Source organism: Clarias gariepinus, chromosome 4 (genome assembly GCF_024256425.1).
Source record: "Clarias gariepinus isolate MV-2021 ecotype Netherlands chromosome 4, CGAR_prim_01v2, whole genome shotgun sequence".
NCBI lineage: Eukaryota > Metazoa > Chordata > Actinopteri > Siluriformes > Clariidae > Clarias > Clarias gariepinus.
In genome coordinates, this window is record NC_071103.1 from 25572410 (window position 1) to 25595257 (window position 22848).

General features: G+C 36.1%; 1 protein-coding gene across 2 annotated transcripts in view; it reads right to left on the minus strand.

The window, feature by feature from the left end:
• Positions 1-2813: 2813 nt before the first annotated feature.
• The window catches only part of fhl3a (four and a half LIM domains 3a), a 33413-nt gene continuing 13378 nt past the window's right edge, over positions 2814-22848 (minus strand). For both annotated transcript variants that reach the window (XM_053494665.1, XM_053494666.1), the window contains exons 2-6: positions 8575-8753; positions 7374-7548; positions 5707-5876; positions 4419-4605; positions 2814-4267 (exon numbers count right to left, since the gene is read on the minus strand). In XM_053494665.1, the coding sequence (XP_053350640.1) occupies positions 4116-4267; positions 4419-4605; positions 5707-5876; positions 7374-7548; positions 8575-8730 (840 nt within the window). In that variant the 5' untranslated portion in view covers positions 8731-8753 and the 3' untranslated portion in view covers positions 2814-4115. The remainder of the gene's footprint in view (positions 4268-4418; positions 4606-5706; positions 5877-7373; positions 7549-8574; positions 8754-22848) is intronic.

Below are 22848 nucleotides of genomic sequence, written 5' to 3' on the forward strand. Positions count from 1 at the left end.
TGAAGAAAAACAAATATTACCCCGTTCAAACTAAGAGCAGTGTGGAGTTCAATTGAAGAGATAAATTACTTTGTAAAAAACAGGTGTCAAACAAGTTCCCCTTATTTAAGGATAAATGCAGAAACTGTTGTCTGCATTTTTCTCTAAGAATCAGAGTAAAACGGGTTGTCCAGACATTGTTCAGCGTACTTTGATTCAAAAGTTGATTAGAGATGGGAAAACATACAAAGAAGTGCAGAAAATTAAAGGCTGCCCTGCTAAAATGATACAAATAATTTTTAAGCTTTAAAATGGAGACCAAAACAAGAAAACAATGGAAGAAAACGGAAAACTACCATTTGAATATGAAGAATAACGAAATTGAAGAAGAATAACAAAATTGACTCAAAGAACATCTAAACTTACCTGTGAGTATTGTAAGACGGCTAAGTGAAGTCAAGCTATAAGCCAGAAGCCCCTGCAAAGTCCCATTGTTGGAAAAAAGACATGTGCTGAAGAGGTTACAGTTTGCCAAAGAACACATTGACTGGCCTAAAGAGAAATGGTGCAATATTTTGAGGACTGATGAAAGCAAGATTGTCATTTTTGGGTCTAGAGGCCGCAGACAGTTGGTCAGTCGACCCCCAAACACTGAATTTAAGCCACAGTACACTGTGAAGACAGTAAAGCATGGAAGGACAAGCATCATGATATAGGGATGCTTCTTGAACTATGGTGTTGGGCCTATTTATCACATTTCAGGGATCATGGATCAATTTCAGTACACCAGAATACTTAAAGAGGTCATGTTGCCTTATGCCGAAGAGGAAATGCCCTTGAAATGGGTGTTTTAACAAGACAACGACCCCAAACACACCAGTAAGCAAGCAGCATCTTGGTTCCAGACCAACAAGATTGACGTTATGGAGTGTCCAGCCCAATCCCCAGACCCTAATCCAATAGAAAACTTGTGGGCTTACAATAAAAACGCTGTTTCTGAGGCAAAACCAAAAAATGCAGAGGAATTGTGGCATGTAGCACAATCGTCACAGATGTATAGCAGTTCTCAGAAAGCATGGTTATACAACAAAATATTAGTTCGATAGAGATACACAAAAACGATTAAACTTTTGCACTAAATTTAACATTTTTCATGTTGTGATTCAGAATAGAACGTGCAGGGTGTCCAATGCATTTATGTCATTTTAATTAAAAGTTGGATATGGAGCTTTACTCACTTTTTTCAACACACTGCTATTATTTTGAAAACCACTGTATAAGAGCCAAAAACACTCCTTCAGAAAGTCAGGAACTATTCCCCAGGTCTACATTAAAAGAAAATACAAGGAATTATTTTTGCACACTACTGTTTATTAATAGAGTATTTTACTTGTTTTTACAATTTCCACTTAAAATTAATGGACCCACATTCTTGAAACATACTCTACCATTTAAACTATTTACTATATAATGCAAATTTAAATTATTTACTTAATTATTTACTAATTAGTTTGGAATATTTTATTGAAAATCATTTTTGTTTAATCATGACTGTGACATAATTTTGGAAAGCTTATGCAATGTCAACATTTTATTTCCATCCAAAGTCAAATTAATTTCTCTTCAAGCTCTCGTATTGATGATGGAATTTATCAATAATCATAATCAATAATTAAAAAAAAAAAAGCTGGGGTCAGAATGCACGGTCAGCCAGGTTACAGCGCCCCTGGGGCAGGTAGGGTTAAGGACCTTGCTCAAGGACTCAACTTGGTGGTGCTTTTATGGTTGGCTCCATGTTTCCCAGATCCAAACCTGATTGAGCATCTATAGGACATGCCATACAAACAATCCACAGCACCCAAAAGATCTGCTTCTATGTCCCAGTGCCAGACTCCACAGCAGATCAGTATATACCTGACCTGGTGCCCTGAGGAAGCAGAGATGCGATGGTAGCACAGGGGAACCTAATTCCTGGTGGTTTTATTGTAAATGGTTATAAAGTTATGGTCGATAAGTGTACATTCTTAAGGTGAAAACATTTACTCCTTCATCCTTAGTAACTTCCTGGTCAGAAATACAGTGGATTAAATAAGGCTACTAGTTTAACAAATCATCAATTAGTCGGAAAATGTCAAGGCAAGGTTTAAACAAAAATTAACATAACTGGGATAGGGAAATCAGTTATAGCTATGTAAAAAAAAGATAAAAAATCCTTTTAGGTTTAGGTTGAAATATTAAAATGTACAAATATGAATATTTGGGTCACTAAACAGATGCCAAAAAGGCATTATTTTACACCTCTTATACATGCCTAAGGCCAGGAAGGTCAACTTTAAAGCTAAACAATTAAATAGTCATTAACTTCTCCCAAATCAAATACATCTGTTAATAAATCAAAACTTGATGGGGACAATTTTTATTAATACTTTTGATAAGATAAAATGATACCAAATTGAATTCAATTATAAAATATTTATTAACAAATAACATCAATATTTGAATCAGATTGAATCATTTTAAAATCACTTTTCCAATTTAAATGTCTGACATTTTTAAACAATAAAAAGGCATTAGCTAACTCTGACTAGCCAGCATCAAAGCTTAAAGTGAATACATACATTTAGAAATATTTTATTGTGAAATTAGTAACATCATCTTTAATAACAAAGCAATAAACAATAAAGACTGGAAAATCTTAAAGAGAGAGAGAGAGAGAGAGAGAGAGAGAGAGAGAGAACAGCATGCATTCCATTCTGCTGGTATATGAATATTGCAACATACATTTTAATGGGACTTGCCCAATCATTTTATCTCAACAAATGTGAACCTAAAAAAAAAAAAAAACCCCACATACTGCACCATATAAAAGATGCAAGAAAAACAGCATGTGTATAATAGACCAAAGAATATACAAAAAAATAGAGAAATAGCAAACAGACAGTGGTTGTATTCTGTTTAAATGTAGTGAATGCATGCTGTCTTTTAATTTATTATTACTGTCTGTGCACAGGGTATGCTAAATTCAATCTATAGTGCAAATGTTTTCTGTAAAACACATCACACTTCATTTCCCAATTATGCCTTTTTTTAATTTGTAAAAAATAAATCTTTGGTGTGATATACAGTACATACATAATTTTTTTTTTTTTTTTTTGGAAATTTGCATTTTTACAAAGAATATGCTCAGAAACTAAACAGATCAGGAAATACATCAAAAGTGCTTACATAATACAAACTTCAAACAGTCACTTCGACAGTTTTAGCAACTTTAGAAGACTTGAATTATATCTTTCAGAGACAATGTCTTGCCAAATGTGTGTTCTTTGGCCAATAATTTAGTCTTTTTGGGTAATCAACAAAACTGGGAGCTACAGAGTGCTTTGATGTTTGTGGAGAAATCTGACTGAGGTGTTTTATAGGCTGCAATCAAATACTCTCTCTTATTATTAGCTCTCTCTTAGCAGTTAGGAAGCAGTTCTACTGAACCAGGACAAATAAAGAATGGAGGGATTATGTCTCTATAATAATTACTACATCTCCTGTTTGTAGTCCTAGGATGAGAGAGCTCTAGTGGTTTATCTAAAGCACTGCTTAAGCACCACTGTTGCTGAATGGAAAAAATGATGGACTGCTTTCCATCCCAACAAAGTAAGCAGTGCAGCTGGGAAATCTGCAGTTTAATGAATAAAGAGCAAGACACGTAGCACTCTGAGCTGAGCATGTGTTTTCTACTTTAAGGTTTAAAAAAGACCTACAGTGATGACAAAGTTATATACAGTAAAAGCATGCAGGGTAATGCTAACTAGTAAGGCACATTTCTGAATAGACTGATTTCTAACATGCATGGTCTTGCATAGTTACTCTTTAGCAAACATGGAATTTTTTAAACAAATAAACGTATCACCTCATACAAAACAAAAAAAAAGGCTGCACCTTACGTCTCCAAAGTGTTGTCTGTGTGCTTAAGAAAACCACCCTGACTGAATATCAAATGAGGATATTGTTATCACCACAGCTTTTGCTAAGGCAGTCAGTATTTGTGGAAACTCCACGAACTCCATGAATGTGCGTGTGTGCGTGTGTGTGTGTGTGTGTGTGTGAAAATGAAACTGAAGTGAGGCGTAGAAATAAACACTCTATAGATTGCTGTTGCATTCACGGCACAGGATCTCATCTCTCTCAGGAAAGAAACCAGCTCCTACAAGCGACACAGAGCACCGGCTGCACGTGAAGCAAGACTGGTGCCATTGCCGTTCCTCAAATGAAATGTACTTCCCTCCACCAAAACCTGCAAATACAAACACACTTTATACATAGATGTATACGCATACACAAATGCAGGCAAGCGCAGGCGCACACGCAGACACACACGCCAAACAGTCATGATAAAAACATATACAATCATTCCATCATACAGATGTATATTTACTCAGATGTACCTGTGATTGGTTTGCTACAGGCCTCGCACTTCTTAGCATAGAGGTTTCCAAAACACTTAATGCAGTAGGGGCGGTCATCTCGGGAGGTAAAGTGCTGGCCAGCTAGCTGCACTTTACAGCCTGCGCACAAAAAGCACTCCTTATGCCATGGCTCATCACGGTAGGTCACACCACCTTTGGCTAAGACCTAAAACAGACATATAAATTAACAATTAAATAAAAAATAAACAAAAATAAAATTTAATTGGGGAAAAAATAGCTTAAAGTGCATCTCTGTTTTTACAGACTTATTTAAGTTAGTCAAGTCTATTCCCATTTCTACAACCAGTTATTTAAATTTTGTTTCAAGATGCATGTGCTGCTTGAAACATATTGTACAAAATATAGGATTTGTAAAATGTAAAAATATAAAATCTTTTTAAAAATGTTCCCACTAAGTACCAACAGATTAAATAACTGTATTATAATATGTTCAAGCTCCTTAGCTTAGGATTTCATATTATTCTTGTGCTCAGATTTGCTGCGTCAGAAAATGAATAATAAATATCAGAAATTAAAACAATAGCGGTTAGAGAACTAGAAAATGGTGGAAATTATGAAAGTGTAAAGTGTTAAGTCTTCACGTTTTGTTGGACACGTATCAGATTAAATGATATTGTATTAGAAAACCATTTGCTAATGATGCGCCTTGTAATAGAGAGACTGCTTCCACTTTTTAGCACCAATTCCTTCTTGGATGCTCATAATTTGCCGTTTCTTTTCTTGTTTTCCTCCCTCAAATTCGGCCTTGTTTGAAGTAGTGCTCATTTTTCTCTAGTCTCAAATCTAACCACTACATTTTTCACCTGTTCACATGAATAGTTTTTAAATATGATGTCATGTGGCCTACACAGACATGAGGAACATCTCCTGCACAAGACAGGTGTCAGCTATATGTACGTATACACAATAAAATTGTGTAACACTTAACTGTATTTAAAAGACTTTGTGTAACTATGTGATTTTAAAATATGTTGGGTGTACAAGGAGTGAGTCAGAAGAGCTGTGATGAAGGTAATCATCTAATTCAAGTTTCATTTAATCTCTTAAGCATACAGTAAGTGTCTAACAGTCAATTAGCTTTTCAGAAACGAATTAGAACATTATAAAGCTAGATTTGTTTAGGTTCTGAAAAAAAAAAATCCAAGTATGTGAGAGATTTCATGTAGGTTGATTAGGTATTGATGCAGGGAAAAATGATTGGAGGCTTGGTGCTGCTTAACTACAGTAACTGCTTACTAATACTGACCTGTTTGCATCGAGTGCAGCGAGGGGCAAACTTGTTTTCATAGCAAGGCACACAGTAGTGATCGTCCTTATCTGGGATAAAGGACTTGGAGCCAATAGGCTGCTTACAGCTGCTGCAAATAAAACAGCCCTCATGCCATGTGTTGCCAGCATACTCCAGCTTCCTAGTACCTGAGAGAGAAAGAATGTAACAAGTTTATTCTAATTATTAGCACACAAAGAATTTGGCTATTACAATACACCATTTAACATCTAAACAAACCTGCCTCATGCCCCTGAGCTCCACTGTCATCACATTAGAGAAAAGAAAAGAAAAAAAACATACAGTATAGAACTAGTGACCGTATAACAAACTGATCGTATGATGATCAATAAGCAATCTTTAAAGTCTGTATTCACAAGTTCCATTGATGAAAAGGAAAACTAAGGTTTTTTTTTTTTTTAAGAAAGCCACATTATAGAGTATAGCTTACCTCTGCAAAGGGAAGATAAAAAACAGTCCTCCAGGCATTTTTTTAAATTTTTTTTTTTCAAATAAATATTCGCCCCGAACATGGCTTTTGATCTTAAGACTCAGTGGAAGAGTACAGAAGGACTCATTTTCAGCCTAGAACCCATGGGGCGAAATTAATCTGAAAAAAGTGAATATGCTTTGGTATGCAATGTGTGTTTAAGTGAATTTCTGTTACATAGAGAGTATTGTTTCTGACTTACGATTTCCACATCACAGACAGCTGTGATTCTTGACCGCTAACTATGTGTCTTTCTGCAAAATGAAAGCTTTGGTGCAAGATGCATAAAACACATTATGCTCGGTTTGAACAAAGTGAAGTCTTATATACTGTATGTTTACATTCTAGATTACTGCTACAGTAGTGCACAAAATGGAATGAGCTGCTTTGTGGTTCCTTTTTGTAGATTAGGAAAAGATCTAATATTTTTTATTAACGAGAAAACAAAACCAGTATTTATGCATAAAATCTCTTCTTATTTCCTGAATGACACAGCCCTTGATGAAATGGCTTACAGGCTTATCTCCTCCTCTCATCAGATGTTTGGCAGACTGCCACATACAAAGATTTGGCTGAGAGACAGCAAGATCGGCACACTGGCAATTACTGTCATATCTTGCCTTTATGCTGACTTGCTTACATTTTTGTCTCTTACTAATCCTGGATTCCCCCCTCCCAATCTCTTCCCCCTTTTTCCCCCCCGTAGCCAAATTTTTTCTCTGCTTGTGAATTTACCTGCGTCACACTCCTCATGGATAGCCACCTCCACTAAACAAAGGATAGGCATTTCTAGTCTTACATGTCAGGACTTCACTTCTGGTGACTGAATTATCAAAAATGCTACACAGAAAAATTATGAAATGCTACATCCTGGAACAGTATTCTTTAAAGTGGAATGCTTTTTGTGAGAAAAACTTCAAAAAACCCAAAGGAAACCCAATTAACGTGTAAAACAATTAATTTTAGATACAGTGCTTCCATGCTCAGGGTTAAACCAGGGACCCTGTAGTTGAGAGCTGGAAATGCTAACCAATCTACCACTGTCCTCCTCCTCCTCCTGCTTCTGCTTCTTATTCTCTCCTGCACTGCCTGAGCAGATCAGGTTGAAACATATAAAAGATCTGGCTCGTATACAAAATACTTGATGGGCTCTTACCAGGCATGACGGTCTTGTCACAGGCAACACATTTAGAAGAGAATTCGTTGCAGTAACAGTCATTGCACAGAAGAGAGTCATCCTGGCTGGTGAAGGGCTCATCAGCCAGTGAGCGGTCACAGCGGAAACAGCGGAAGCAGTGCTCATGATAGTGCCTATCTTCATAGAACAGCTCCTAGTCACAGACACACAGATTGCCATAAATATGATCATAATATTCAAATAATATTTAAAGTTCTACTGGTAATAATGACTGACAGACATAATACTATAGTCACAATGTACAGGAAGTTGCACAAACCCGTAAACAAATGTTTACTGGTTTTTATACATTTTAAGAGATGCTATGTAAATCAGCAACACATGGGTTACATTTAATAAACAAGATATATTCATGTGTAAAACAAAAACAGAGGAGTTTGGCTTGTTGCTTGCATACTTTACAGTAAAGTCAAATACACGTTATTGTCTCCTGTCCCTCAGTATCTATAACATGTCAATCCTGTTTAGTACAGGTCCAGATATCCAGATCTCCAGGACTTTAAAATTATTTGCTGAATAATGTTTACTATGCACCAAACAGCTTGATGCATTTTTTTTGCAAATTATTTAAAAGGGGATAAAGCAGTTCATTTTTAATCATTTCACAATAGAAATTTAATACATTTTTTAATCATTTTTTAAATCGGTGCTGCTATTCAAGAACATCTAATGTTTCTTCTCCCACTACCTCAACTCATACCTCATTACTACAAAAGTACTGTTCTGTAACGTGTTATGTTGTTGTGTCTGTCACTCTGTAGCTCTTTGTTTGCACATTTGCACGTGCACTTTGTTGTCTTGCCTATTTTTGTCTCTCTTTGTATAGAAGTAGTTTTAGGTTAACTTAAAAATAAAAAATGTAAATCTGCCATATCTGAGCTAGTCAGCTAATTAGGTTGTTAATTTATGTTGTTGCATGTACTGTATGTAGCACCTTGTTCTTGGAGGAATGTTGTTTTGTTTCGCTGTGTACTGAACTGTATATGGTTAGAATGACAATAAAAGGCTACTTGACTTGACTTGAAATGCAGCCTAATGATTCAATCATTATCACTTTAGCTTAAAATAACTATCTGATGTTGGAAAGCCTCTGTTAATTATAGGAGCCTCCTTTGGAAGTACAAAATGGTCATTTCTTAATTAGTTTTGGAAAACTCACCCTTGCGTCATGACCAATCAGCTCCTTGCACTCATCGCAGGTATTGGCAAACAGGCTGTCGTAGCAGGGGATGCAGTATGGGTTCTCCTCTGCTTGGATGTACTTCCTGCCGTACAGGGATTCTTTGCAGTTATCACAATCGAAGCGCTCACTCATGTTTCCCTGGTCAAGGTCAATTTCTGTAAAACACAGACACATGGATAAAGATGGGTATGCTGCTAACAATATATGCGTAATGGAGCAGGTAGAAAGAAGACAAAGAGCTCTCTCCCATAAGACTTTACACATAATGCCCATTAACTTTTATAGCACTGTGATAGCAGGCCAGGCACATAAATAGAGCTGCTGTCAGAAGGAACAGACATTCAATAACTCAATAAAAGCTTCTTTCCTTATAACCATTACTCAATTTTGCATGAGGATTTGAATAAAAAATGCTTTTAAAAAACAAAGCATCAGAGTATCTGCAAAGTAAAATGAAAAAATAAATAAATAAATAAATAAATAAATATCCAGCTGTTCAAGATAGAATTTTCCTTGCCAAACATATAAATATTTAGAGAGAAGTATTTAAGCAGGAATGCACAGACTTACTTTATACAGACGATAAGCAGACGAATGAGAATTACTCTGTGCAGAAGAAAACCTTAAACACATTTACACCAATTTTACACATCAGTACCCATGAACTAACATGACCCGATCACAAACGTGTATTGTTACAGCTTTGTATTAATAGGATGAAATTGGCAAAAAAAAAAAAAAAAACACATAAAAAAGAAGAAATAATAAGGCCAATTTGTTCCTTGGGTACGGTTATCTATTTTCTTCCACCCAGTGATGGTGGTGATAACAGCCACAAATTAAATAAAAGGAGTGGTCCTTACAGTCTGTTTGCCTGTCTTAACACAAGGCCTCAGGGAGCATGTAATCACTAACCAGAGGATTAAAGGGAAGCTAATAGATCTTCTGTTTCCTCTTGTCTCTTCTCAAATAACAAAAACGAGTGTGGGTGTGAGTAATTTAGATCCTTAAAAGGCATCCTTCAGATTAATAAATAGTTAGAGGCTTTTTCACTAGTATGACACCACTTTCTCTTTCGAAAGAGATGCTTTTAGATCTCTTTCACACTTTACTGTTTAGCATCATGGCCTGAGGCCGCCTTAGCTTTACTTCATTAAAAAGTTACTAAAGAAAATGTTTTGGGGCCTTTTGGGTTCTGTTACACACTTTGCTAAAATCAAACTATTTCTTTTTTCATATCCTAGAAGAAGCCATAGCTTTGAAAAATTATTGAGTAAATATGACGATTTACTTTTCTGTGGAAAACAAATCTATCAAAATAACTTTAAAGATCCCATATTATATTCTTTCATTAATAAGGTTAACATAGGCCTCAGAGGTGCCCCAAAGTGTGTGTTAATGATCCAGCTGAAGTAACTCCCACTTAATGCAATTTTTACTGGTCAAACTCTTAAATTATATAAATATTCTGTGGTCAATGCAAAGATGTTTCTCTGCTTCAGAAGGGTCAAATTATTGTCCTCCATCAGGCAAAGAAAAGGTTGCTGAAACTCCTAACACTGGTTTCAAAACTGAAAATGCATTACTAAAACCTTGCAGGACAGTGGTGAAGCATCATCTTTAAGGAATGTGGTTGGAGGAAAATATGCAAAATTGTAACCAGAGATCATTAAAACATTTGGAGAAATCAGATTGTTTAAAAAATAATAAAAATTTAAAAAATAGTAAAACTCATGGCTATGTTTAGTAGTGAAAGTAAAAGCATTTCCACATGCGCAGAGAGAACTCATGAGAACCCATGGGACTAAACAGCAATGTAGCCTTAAGAAAAAGGAAACATAATTTGGACTGTGAAGCATTGAAAAATGGCCAATTTATTCCAGATTTATCCTGTTCCAAAATGATTCCAGATTTATCCTGTTCCAGAATGATGTGCACATCAAGGTAAAAAGAGAGATGGATGAAGTGATACACCAATCATGCCTAGTGCACACTGTACAAGCCTGTGAGGGCAGTATTGTGATTTGGGGTTGCTTTTATTGGTCGGGTCTACATTCAACATTATGTCCAAAAAAATTAGATTAACTGTCTATCTAAATACTTACTGTATACTGAATTACCAGGTTTTTCCCATTAATTGAGTTTTTGTTTTTTGGTGGCATGGGCATATTCTAAATTAATAATGGCCGGATTAATCGGGCTCAAATTGTTAAAGAGTGGTTCAGTGAGCATGAGGCATCATTTTCACGCATGTATTGGCCACCACAGTGTCCAGACCATAACCCCGTTGAGAATTTTTGGTAATGTGCTGTAGGCTTCCGACTCTCACATCATCAAAAAAGATCTTGGAGAGAAATTCACACGACTCTGTATTGCAAAAAATGTTGTGACATTGCATAAGCTTATTGAAATGATGCCACAGGGATTGCGTGCCATAATCAATGTCAAAGGCACTCCAAAGAAATGTTAGTGTGTGTTTTTTTTTTTTTTTTTTTTTACCTTTGAAGTGCATATAGATAATAATATATTGACATGTTTTTTGTTAGTACAATGTAAATGTGGCTATTCCACAATCCTAGCTAAAACTCAAGGCAAACTATCTCTTATATTCTTTTAAGCATGTTCAAATATGGCACTGAATGATATCAGTTTCTTGGTGTGTCTCAGCCATTATAACACCTATTGGTATGAGAGGAATCACTGATGAGATCAGAGACAGTTTCTCAGCAGCTGGACTGCACCTGGGATTTAAACAAATGGACATCTGGAACACTTATCATGACTCACTTCCTGATAGTAAGTGGTTACCTTGAGCTTTGATACTGTCTGACCTTGTGAGTCAGTCTCATGAACTGATGAAACTTCCATAGGTGAGAAACAGGAAATGTCAATCTATAAGAAAACGGGGGTTGGAATGTTACTGTAAATAAATTGCTAAATGTATATGTGGAATATATTTTGCTTAAACTGCAATTTTATTCATAGCTTAGATTCATTTTATTGTGTACTTAATTACTATTGTTTAGAATGAATCCTTCCCTTGTTAAAAAAAAAAAAAAAAAAGAACAAACTACATTCCAAGTATATAAGCATATTCATGGCCTTAGGGGCCAAGAAAACTTTAGATATAATAACTTCCATAAACAAGTACATACAGGTGCTTTGGGCCTGCTGATTCTAAATCCCGATCTACATACAGTATACCGCTTTGCCAGGGGTGGAGATTGTTTTTACTGCACTATGGCAATTGGAAAGTACTTAAAATATTGTAGAGCTAAAGCATACAAACGAGTGCACAGTTTGGTCATGAGAAATCAACTCAGAGCAGCTTATGAGTTGATTCTCAGAAAGAAAAGGATGAGGTCACCATTGACCCAGGGTTGAAACATGATTGAACCCAGAAGTTGGGAATGTGATTTAACCACACTGCCTGCTCTTAAAAGACCCAGGATGGCTTTGGTTAAACACTAAGTGGAGGGAGTGAGACTGAGAATGCTTCTTACCAAGGCAGCAAAGCAATACTTACTGCCTGGTCCATGTTCATTTTATAATCACTCTAAAAACTATACTGTAGAGAAGCTTCATGTTTCTTTACCTTAGATTGTGAGAGAACCAATGTAGAGGTCATGTAGAAAGCTTTCCTGGTGGTTTGCAAAACCCTTACCCAAAACCTTAAACCCCTGCGTCAAATCACATTTTCATCACAGCATGCTGATTAATGCTGTTTTACTGTATGTAGAAGAATGATGGCTGTAGTGGAAAGGAAGAAGAAAAATGAAAGAAATTCCTATTTATGTTAGCATGGCAATTTATTAACACCACATATTCCATGCCAAAGCTTCTAGAATGGAGTACAAGGTATACTCTTAGATTACAAAAATGTATAAAAGTGAAGTCAACCAACCAACCAACCAAACAAACATTAATTAATAATAATAATAATAATAATAATAATAATGATAGCTAATACTCCATATCCTCACTGTGACCCTTTAGGAATTTTGTTTAAGACTGCAGGAACTGCACTTGCTCCACAGAGATGAATTTGTGACTATGATGGATCAGCTTGCGCTTGAATAACAAAACTCTCCACAATGTAGTTCCCAAATGTCCAGGATGTTTAACTTGCTGTGCAAAAACTTTGATCAACAACTGTAGATGGAGAAAAAATCCAACCAAAAGAAAGTATAATACTGCTCACCTGTACCACTATCAAGAAGGAAAAAAAAATACAGATACTAGGAAACTGTTTTTAAAAATTATAGAGACGCATTGCCGCATGTAAGAGACGTTAAACAACACCAAAAAAAGTTAGTCTCCAGAGAAGCACGTTATTCCCGCATATAAAAAAAAGGGTGGGGGGGTGGGGGGGTGGGGGAGACAGGACTAATCTCCTGACCAAACTTCGATCACGCTCTGATACACTTTGAACAGGCTGGTTATGCTTCGCCCTGGGAAACAGACTAAGCTCCTTCCTGTTCATGAAGCCAACAAGGATTAAATTGGACAAATCTTCCTATTTGGTAACAGAAAACTATGGGCTACCACATCAGTAAGGATAGCTGCACAATCTCCAAACTTTGACTCTTCTTAAAAGCATGCAGGTATGTTTGGACTGATATGCAGTATAAATCTTGTCATTACTTTACCTACAGTAAGTTTATAACTTACTACAGTAAATAAAAGGTGTTACAATGATCCTTCACGAAAAAGCAATTATCTTTATGATAATTTTCCCCAGAAACACTCAAGCAGTATGTGGTCTAAAAGACAGACTAAATTAAGTATAATATTTTATATATATATAGACAAGAAAGTCTAACCCTGTGGCTGCAATAGTGAAAAAGGACCATTCCTGGAAAACAGCTGGTAGGAATCTTTTCTCTGTGTGTCATTACTTTTCCTTGTAACTTCATTGAAACTATGGAAGGTGAAGCTTACCTATCAGCATAGTACTCAATATATTTCAAATTGGAAATATTGTGTCTTCCTTTTATGTGCATTTGACACAAACTACAAAAGTGTTATAGATGTATTTCATGTTTTAAATATGTTTTTTTTTTTTTTTAAATATGGTTCTAAGTTATCTTACAGTGATAAGTAAAAAGAACTGACCACAGAAGCCCAAACAAAAAGGCAGAGACAGAAGGCAAACTGAGAGGCCATGCTTTTAATCAGACATTCTGGAGAGACACACACCAGCACAGCATGATCAATCTGCTCACTGGAAAATGGCCAGACAATACAAAGCTCTATGTCCGATTCATAAAAAGGAAACAGTACAGCACAAAATAACTGTGCACACTATTTAAAGTCATTTAAAAATTAACAATGATAAAAATGTGACATGGATGCGTGAATTAAATTAATAAATTATTATCTAATAAATCTAATAAAATAAAATAAAATAAAATAAAATAAACACTTTAAGACAACAATTAGCTCTGACTGAGTAATCTGATTGGATGAGAGGCATTCCATGAGTGGTGACATAACATCACTTTGTGTCACAACTTAATTGTTAAACCCTCTTTCAGCAAGAAAACACATCTGATAATTTAATGTCATTTTAAATAACACTTTCTATCCTTAGAAACTGATTCTCAGTCTTTCCAAACTGCCTCTGAACTGTGCATGTTGTCCTGTTCATGGCTAATGCACGCTACAAATTTAACTAGCTTCGAACACAAAGCTGAATCCCAAATCGCTTGGTGTATAAACAAGGGATTGCACACCCTTCATGGGACATTAGGTTTTCATTTTAGGCTATTTGGGGTTTGACCCTAAAACCTGGAAGTTAGCTCATACTCTAAAATGAAATAAGTATAAATATAAACTAAAATCTCGCAAGTCTCTTAGGACTGTCCACAATCTCCATGGTTTATTCTCTTCATCTTTTGGTTACATAGGACTGATAAGTTTAAATCCACCTTTACCCGTTAATGATAACAACTGTTGGTCGCTAACTATCGGTTGCCAGCTCCACGCTAATTCCACAAGTCAGCATGATAATGTGTTGGTGGAGCAAAATAACTTCATAAATGTATTGTGAAATAAACAATGGAACAGTGAAATACATTATTAAAAGTGATGCATTTCTTTTAAATGGCTCGTTCGCTAAACTTAACAGTAACGCTTTTAGAAGCTAAAGTAAGAGATGACACAATCCAGACAAGATCAGTAATGTATCTGCCTCTCTTGCTGTTTTCCTGATGTGCCACATCCTTCTGATGAGATTCAGGGAGAAAAGTGCATTAAAGAGCCTATGCATGTGCACTTGCCATTGCCTCTGGCTTTGGCTTTCACCCTATCAGATAAGTCAAACCACGGAAACAGAGGAAAGTGAGGGAGAGAATGACGCTTATCAGAGGAAGAGAGGAGGCAACTGTGCAGAAAAGGAAGATAACCTAAAATTTAAACATTCACACTAGTTTATTTAAACATCACTTTGACCAAAACCACTGTGAGAAAACAGACTGAAAGCTCTTTTGTTTGAACAAAGTAGTCAGAGTGAAAACTCCATGCCATGGAATTTGTGCCGTCCTTGGATCATGCTAGCGAGGCCACATTATGGCCATGCATGGAAACAAAGACGTCTGGTCCTTGTTGTTTACTCTTCAAAATCCACATAGAGTTGAGGTTTAAACAGTGTTAGTAAACATTTCCTTCGACTTTGACCTAGAGCTGACGTCTTACACATTTTTTGTTCGCACAAGGATGTCAACAACCTGTTTGCTAAAGCCCTCTTTAAAGAAGTGTGCAGCATACTAAAACTAATGAAAGGTCCCTTTCTATCCAAAGTAGATATCAGTAGCTTATAGTAGAAAGGAGAAAACTTTACTTTTACGGAATTTAAAATGTTGTTTAAAATGAATATAACTTATATAGTCAGTACATGTATGATTTACTACTACTATTAATACTAATCTAACTTAAGAGGCACTTGAGATCATCTGGTCTGTTATGACAGTCCTCTAAAACTGTTATGACCATCTTTAGCTGACCATCAGTTGGAAAAACAGCACCTGGTCTCTTTCCAATTTGTCCATTTTCTGTGAGGTTTTGCTGATTTGCAGTCACGCTGATTTTTGGTTGAGAGAAAGGGAACCCTTTTTGTTCAACACCTTTGTAAAGAGTTGTTATTTGGGCTAAATAGGATACTGCCCTACCATCAGTTCAAACAAGTCTGACTTTTCTCCTCAGAGGTCACTGATCAACATTCGGGTGTTTCTGTGAACTGAACTCAACATTCTGTGTAAATTATAGAAAAACTGTCAAGCTCAGGGGATCAACAGTTTCTGATGCACTTACAGTATATAATATCCTGATATTTTAACTGAAGGTGTTTAATAAAGGTATATTTATCTTATCTTATCTGCCTTGCAGCCAAAGCTACTGTCATGCTCTTATTGTTTACTTAGCAAGTTGACACCTTTATAAAACCAGCTGTATCTCTTTATCGACTTAAGAAAATAACAACAGTGTCTTTATTAGCTCAACAAATAAGGGCAATAAACATTTCCTAGTTTAAGAGCTACCTGTTTTGCCTTGTATCAGAGTTGACTCTGCTATTTTGTGTTTGTGGGGTCAGAGCTGGGCAGAGTTAACAGACATACACAAAGTCTAACCTGTCATTTTACTGAGCTCTAAAACACAGCTTGCTGCTACTGGGGGTGGCACTGGGCACTCTTCTGGAGTCCTGGCTTTTAACTAGCACAAAGGTGTAAAGGTATGGTGTTTTACACAGGAAGAGCAAACTGCATGTTTAAACAATGCTGCAAAGATCCATGGGCTATAGGGGATCTGCAAGAGCTAATTTCATGGAGACACTAGTAAAAAAAAAAAAAGTTAAAAGTCACTGTTTCAGAGGGGAGAGATTATTGGTCTGCATTACGCATAGTAAATAATGTAATTACTAGAATTGGTTTAAGAACCGTCCAATGCATTATTAAAACCTGGAAGAATAGTGGTGAACTGTCACCTTTGCTTATGTTATGTGGTCAGAAAAAGAAGAAACACGTATACTTGATCATGATCAGAGATCACTTAAATGCTCTGTAAAGTTACATCATTACAAAAAATAGAAGAAATTAAAACTACGTTTAATAATAAAATTCAGAGAATCTCCATATGCACAGAACTCAGGGTTGGGACAGGAAAGGCTAATCTTGGGGGGGGGGAGGCTTTAATTTGTAAAAGGTTGGATTTTGGAGCAATGGAAAAAGATAATGTGGTCTGATGAGTCCAGATGTCTTATTCCAGTGTGAGGAGTGCAACAGAGTAAGAAGGGTAGTGCATGAAAATGCAAATCTCATGCATAGTGCCCACTGTACTGTGCACCCCTATGGATGCAGAATTATGCAGAGGATCTAGGGTTGATCAGTTGCTCAGGTCTAGGCTTAGCAATACCATGTGGCAAAACAATGATGTCAGCTGATGACCTGAATGATCAGGATTTTTTCCATCCCTTATGGCACAGACACATTCAGGACTCAAACTGTTATAGAATGAATCTGGGAGTACGAGGAATCTTTTTTTTTTTTTTTCATGAATTGACCTACCACATTGCACAATGTAGTCAAAGGTAAAGGCACTTACACAAAACATTATTGTTTGTAACTTACAGTACTGTGCCAAAGTCTTGAGAAGTTCCCTGATTTCTTTATATTTTGCATTTAAAAAGGTAAACATTCTTGTATGTAGTCCTGAGTGAATGTTCTTTAGGGTTTTCTGAAGGACTTTTTACTTTTTGGGGTCTCATTCTCAGTCCAGTCCATGCACCTGACTAACTGCAAAGGAATGTTTTTGTTCATTAAGCCACACAGTGACCTATGACATATTTAAGCACAAAACAATTGTCTAACTTAAGGCATGAACCAGTGAGAAACAGGTGCAGATGATCAGGTCGGTGATTAATATACTGGTGATGATGAATGCTAAATGGTTGGAACAGACGAGAGGGGAAATGAGGTTGCCACGTAAACAACCAATTTTTAAAATAGTGTCTTTTGCAATGTTGTAGACTTAACTTTATTCTCAGTGGAACATTTGTTCCAGTTTATTTGATTTAATCTACATCACTGAATTTAATGAACATAAAGAAATGTGGGTGGCTCAAGTCTTTTGCATTTTTATTTTTTATTTTTTTGGCTATACAGTGGATTCGGATATATTTGCCACTCTAAATAAACGTTTATATCAAATTACTTAATATGAATGTTAGACTTTGTACACTTTTAAAATACTAAATACTAAGAAAACGACATTGTTCAGTCCAAAACAAAATCAGTCTTTTTTAAAATCAATTAGCCCAGAGTTACAATGCATTATAAGCTCCCTTAGTTGGTATTATCGAGGCTCATTGTGTGTCCTGAAAAAGATATTTTCCCATATAGGGAGGTGAGCTTCAAGATTCACAAGACTTTTAGAAAGACAAAAATGGAAACAAACCAGATGAAGTAAAATATGTGAAACAATATACGTATATATCAACCATGGAAAATGCCGAATAATTCTTAACTGATAAGGGTTGCATATTGTATTTAGTACTGTACGTGTACTTCTAAATACATGTGTAGTCCTTATGCATGCTGAGTGGGTTACATTTTAAACCTAAGCAGAATCTGGACTTCATAATCAGAACACAGTGTCACATTATGTGGATTCAAGCAGATCCAAATTAATGTGTCCTTATATACAGTATAAATATAATTTCAAGATATCCCATATTATCCTGTAACTGTGAACATGAATATAGGTGCAGTTTTAGATTTTATCTCTAACAGCATAAATCATCAAAAGAAGTCTTGCTTGCATTTTTTTCCTCAAAGAAGCTGCCATACATTACAATTTTACATCTGGTTTCCATTGACAAAAGTATGCAGTTGACTTCAGTGTGCCAAAGTAGGTTTTGGAGAGTCACCGCCTAGAGAACGTAGAAAAAGCAGTCGGTTCTACACACTGCCGTGGTATTTGCTGGTAAAAGCTTAGATTGCAAAAGGAATGCAGAAATAAGGGAGGGATAGACAGAATGAGAGGAGCACAAGACAAGAAGAGTGTACTGTATAAAACTACTAAAACTACTGAAATGAGAGTATTGTTAAAATGAAAGAGTGGGGTGAAAGAGAAGAGTAGCTGCAGGAGGCCTCCATGGCGCCGGAGGGAAGAGGGGTGTTCAGGGACAACTGTATGACTCTACTAGAGGTCACAAGTATATTATTCCACTCAGGATAAACAAACATGATCCTAATCCTATGAGACCAAACTCTCCTCCCTTTCCCACTATCCATACAGAGTGGGTTTATGACCAAACATGGTCACTGTCGTCACTGTCCTCCATTTGTCATTAAATAGCCCAAAGTATTATGCTTGGATTTCTAAAAACTATAAGCCCAGAAGCTGTGTGTGCTTATCTGCAAGGTTCTCCTACTCTAGCCCTGTTTAACCAGCTCCAACACATCATGCCTCAAAAAAGTCCTAGCTGATGAGTGGGTTAAATTCAGATGTGCTGCACTAAAACCTATCACAGGTTGGTAATGAGGACTCAATGTACTGACGTCAGGCAGTCTGGCACATGGCTCAAAAACTGCCCATGTTCCCCTGGGTTCTTTTATTTTAGTCTTGAAAGAATGGAATAGTGTGTGATTTGATGTAATGTGTATGCTGTAATATCATTTAAGCTATGCCAGAGTGGAATTGAGGAACTGTGCTGTAACCTTAGACTGGTGGAGATGAATCACCTAGTGCTAAATTAAAGTAACTAATAACTTAAGTAAACATCATGTTTGATACGCTGACAAGACCGACAGGTCTTTTTGACAGGCACAAAAACTGTTTTTTTCCCCCAGGCAATCTCCCTCATGAACAGTTAAACATCATTCTAACTGTCAATAAATATATGTGCAATATTGTGTACAGTACCACAGTGCAATATACTGTATAATACCACAGATTTCAGATATTTACATAACTTATTTAAAAGTATTTCACACCCTACTCAATTTGATGTCAACCCCCCCCCCTTTTTTTGTGTGTGTGTGTGTCGTGCTGTTTTGTCTTGTCATTTGTTTTTTGTTCTGGAAGCTCCGTCACTAAAACAAATTCCTTGTACGTGCAAGCATACTTGGCAATAAAATTCTATCTGATTCTGAAGATCATCAGTAAGGGGGAAAGAAAGAAATATTAAGGAACATTTCGGTTAAAAATATATCAGCCACAGAAACAGAACATTAAATAAAAGTTTAATTGCACCAAGACTGACCAGTAGATCTGCTTTAAGAGCTACTGAAGTGGCCAGCTGTGTTTCCTGCCTGAAAGTTTCCAGGAGAGTCTGAAAAATTAAGCGTGGCACTACAGGGTTTTGGCAGCGCACCACGTCTGATGTGTGGATCTATCCTCCTCAAACGCTGGGCACAAAATAAGTACACAGTGTAGTGGTCTGGCAAGTGTGAGGGGTATTTGTACACCATTTCCTGGAGCCAAGGGTGGGCTTTTAAATTTGAGAGGTGGTTTACTACATAATGCATAAAAGAGCTTTTTAACCCCAGAGCACTTGTCATGATGGTGTGCCTGTGCATGCCGGTAGTAGACCAAAGCTTAAACTAATGAATACAGAGTATTTCAAGAGGCAAGAAAAATAAATGGAAACAGTGAAGATGAATGATTGATGTAATGGGTTGAGTGAATAGCTGATCTTAAGCCCAGCTTTTAGGGGTGACAATGACCTTAAGCTCTGCACTACAAGTTTAGATGGATAGAAAAACAGCATAATTGCAGGGTCAAAATACATCCACCCATGTTGAAAAATCCTGGGAAGTGCTTCAAGGAAAACAAGTTTTGCTCTTTCTCTCAACCTTTTGCCCTCAGCCTGAAACAGAGAAAATACTTGTGCCAGTCAAAGTCAAATGCTTTACCAGGATAATTATTAGCATTAAAGAAACACTTCCTTACTCTTAAAGCAGAGGAAAGTGTTTGGTGACACTATAAATCTTAAGTTTTTCTTTTCCTCTCCCTTTTAGTTCTGCAGTTTCATACCACAGTCTCCCACAAAAAAAACATGACGCGAGTTTAGATTAAAATCTAAATCAAACTAGATTGTTTATGCGATGTTAAATTGCCTGTAAACTGGGTCAATCTATATTACTTGGATAAAATGACTAATGAATTATTGTTTTTCTTCCAACTCTAATATTTCTTCCCACAGAACTCCACAGAAATAAAACGTAAGTATAATCCAGTTACATAAAAATCCACATGCTGTTAAAAGTCTGGATCTAATATGGCAAAACTGTAAATTAAGCAATTATCATTATTGCTTAAATCTTAAGAATTGTTTCATGGGCAAAAGTGTTTCAGGAAAACTGCACATACTTTTAAGAAATAGATCGCCATGAATATAAAGATGGTGGAAATGGAAAGTGGATTTTAGTTATAATTTTAGTTTCAAGGCTAATTATACTACAGTAATATTTTTGTTGTTTTGGTTATGCAACATTTCTCAACAATATGATACAGTACATCATGTGGAATAGGATTGTGTTGTGTAGCTATATTAAAGGAAAAAATGCTTTGTTGTTTTTTAGCTGCAAGTTGCACATCATTAGGCTATGTACCAAATTCAGCAAAAAAAGGTGTTGTAGTGCCCTCGTGCAGGTAATAAAATGGTTTGTCTTTAATGATGGCAAATAAACACAACATCTCTAAAGTTCCATAGTCATTTAATACAACGTTGTGCTGTGTCCATGATTTACAAACGTCCTTGGTTACTCATTGGTAGATAGCCTATACAATTCAAAAAACAGTATCCTAGCAATGGCTGTAATGGCGCTGACTGGTGTGCTGTCGGACTTTACAAACTGGATACCAATAGATAAAAGGCCAAACAGTGCCAAATTGGAGAAAATACAAAAAGGAAAAGCAATTCAATTCAAGTTAAAACCTTGGATTAAATTCTATTATTTTTATAATTACTTTTTAATCCGAGAGGGGTTTTCAGCATTGCTTAGGTGGGATTTCTCAATGTGATGAATGGCAACCCTGTTTTTGGTGCAGATAATTTGACAATCTAAACAACTGGGATTAGCACATTGTATAAATCAACTGTTTGGGCAAGTGGATAGCATTAAAGTTAATCTTTTAACTTATCATGCTGAATTTTTGCTCCTTCTTACCAAACGAATCAGAAAAATATTTTACAAGACTAAGAAGAGCTCATATCCTGGAAATGACACGAAGACGATCTGAGCCAGAGGTATCGGTAGAAACTTCCCAGAAGGCCATGAAAAATGTATCTATTTAAACAAAGTTAAACTATTGAGGGTTACTTAAATTGTTAAAAGTTTAACATCTTTAGAGTAGTTACTGCTTCAGTTATTTGACACAAAGTGCATTTTTTTAATTATTGTTTTTCAGTTTATTAGTTAATTAAAATATTTCCTCCTTATTGTATTAATATTACCGTATTATTTGATCATTGATTTAGTTACTAATTCACATCAGGTGAATATACTGCCACTAATGAAATCAAATTCTTTAAAAAATCTGCACACTTAAATATTCAAAGATTTGACAGATAAGTATTGTATTTGTAAAAAAAAAAAAAAAAAAAAAAAATGTAAAATTTATATTTCTGACTTAATATCTCTAGGTCAGAGTTAAGTTCAGTTATTGCTTGTTTAAGTCTTACTTACAAAGCTTTTTTTTAATAAGCTGAGTTCAGGATCTGCTGGAATACTTTGCTGGGTCTGCACCCAGACTGTGGTCCATCGGTCAATGACCACTATACTAGACCATTACAAAGAGGGCCAAGGAATATTAAACAAATAAAGGCAAAAGTCAGTCTTAATCAGACCTGATTCTTAAAACACTGATTCTAAACCCAAAGTGCTAAGACCTAGCCACAGGACACATGCAGTTTGTTTGCTTTGGACTCTATCATCACGATGGGGGCTCAGTATTAATATTGATGTACAGGCAAGTAATTCAGGAATTACTGAGGACTAGGCAATTGCTTAGTCAGCAAACCAATCATCTGATGATGCGCACATACAGTCAGATGTAACTGGAAGCAATTAGCCTCAACACATGGCTTCTCATAGAATCTGTAGATCTAGCAGAGACAGACATGTCAGTTGATGCACTAGAACTGCGGTCAACCTCTACATCATTATTTTTTTTTCCCCTTTCTCGGTCTCTCTCCCCCTCAATCTCTCAATGACTGGTCAATGCATCTTCTCTTGAGGCTTTACTTCA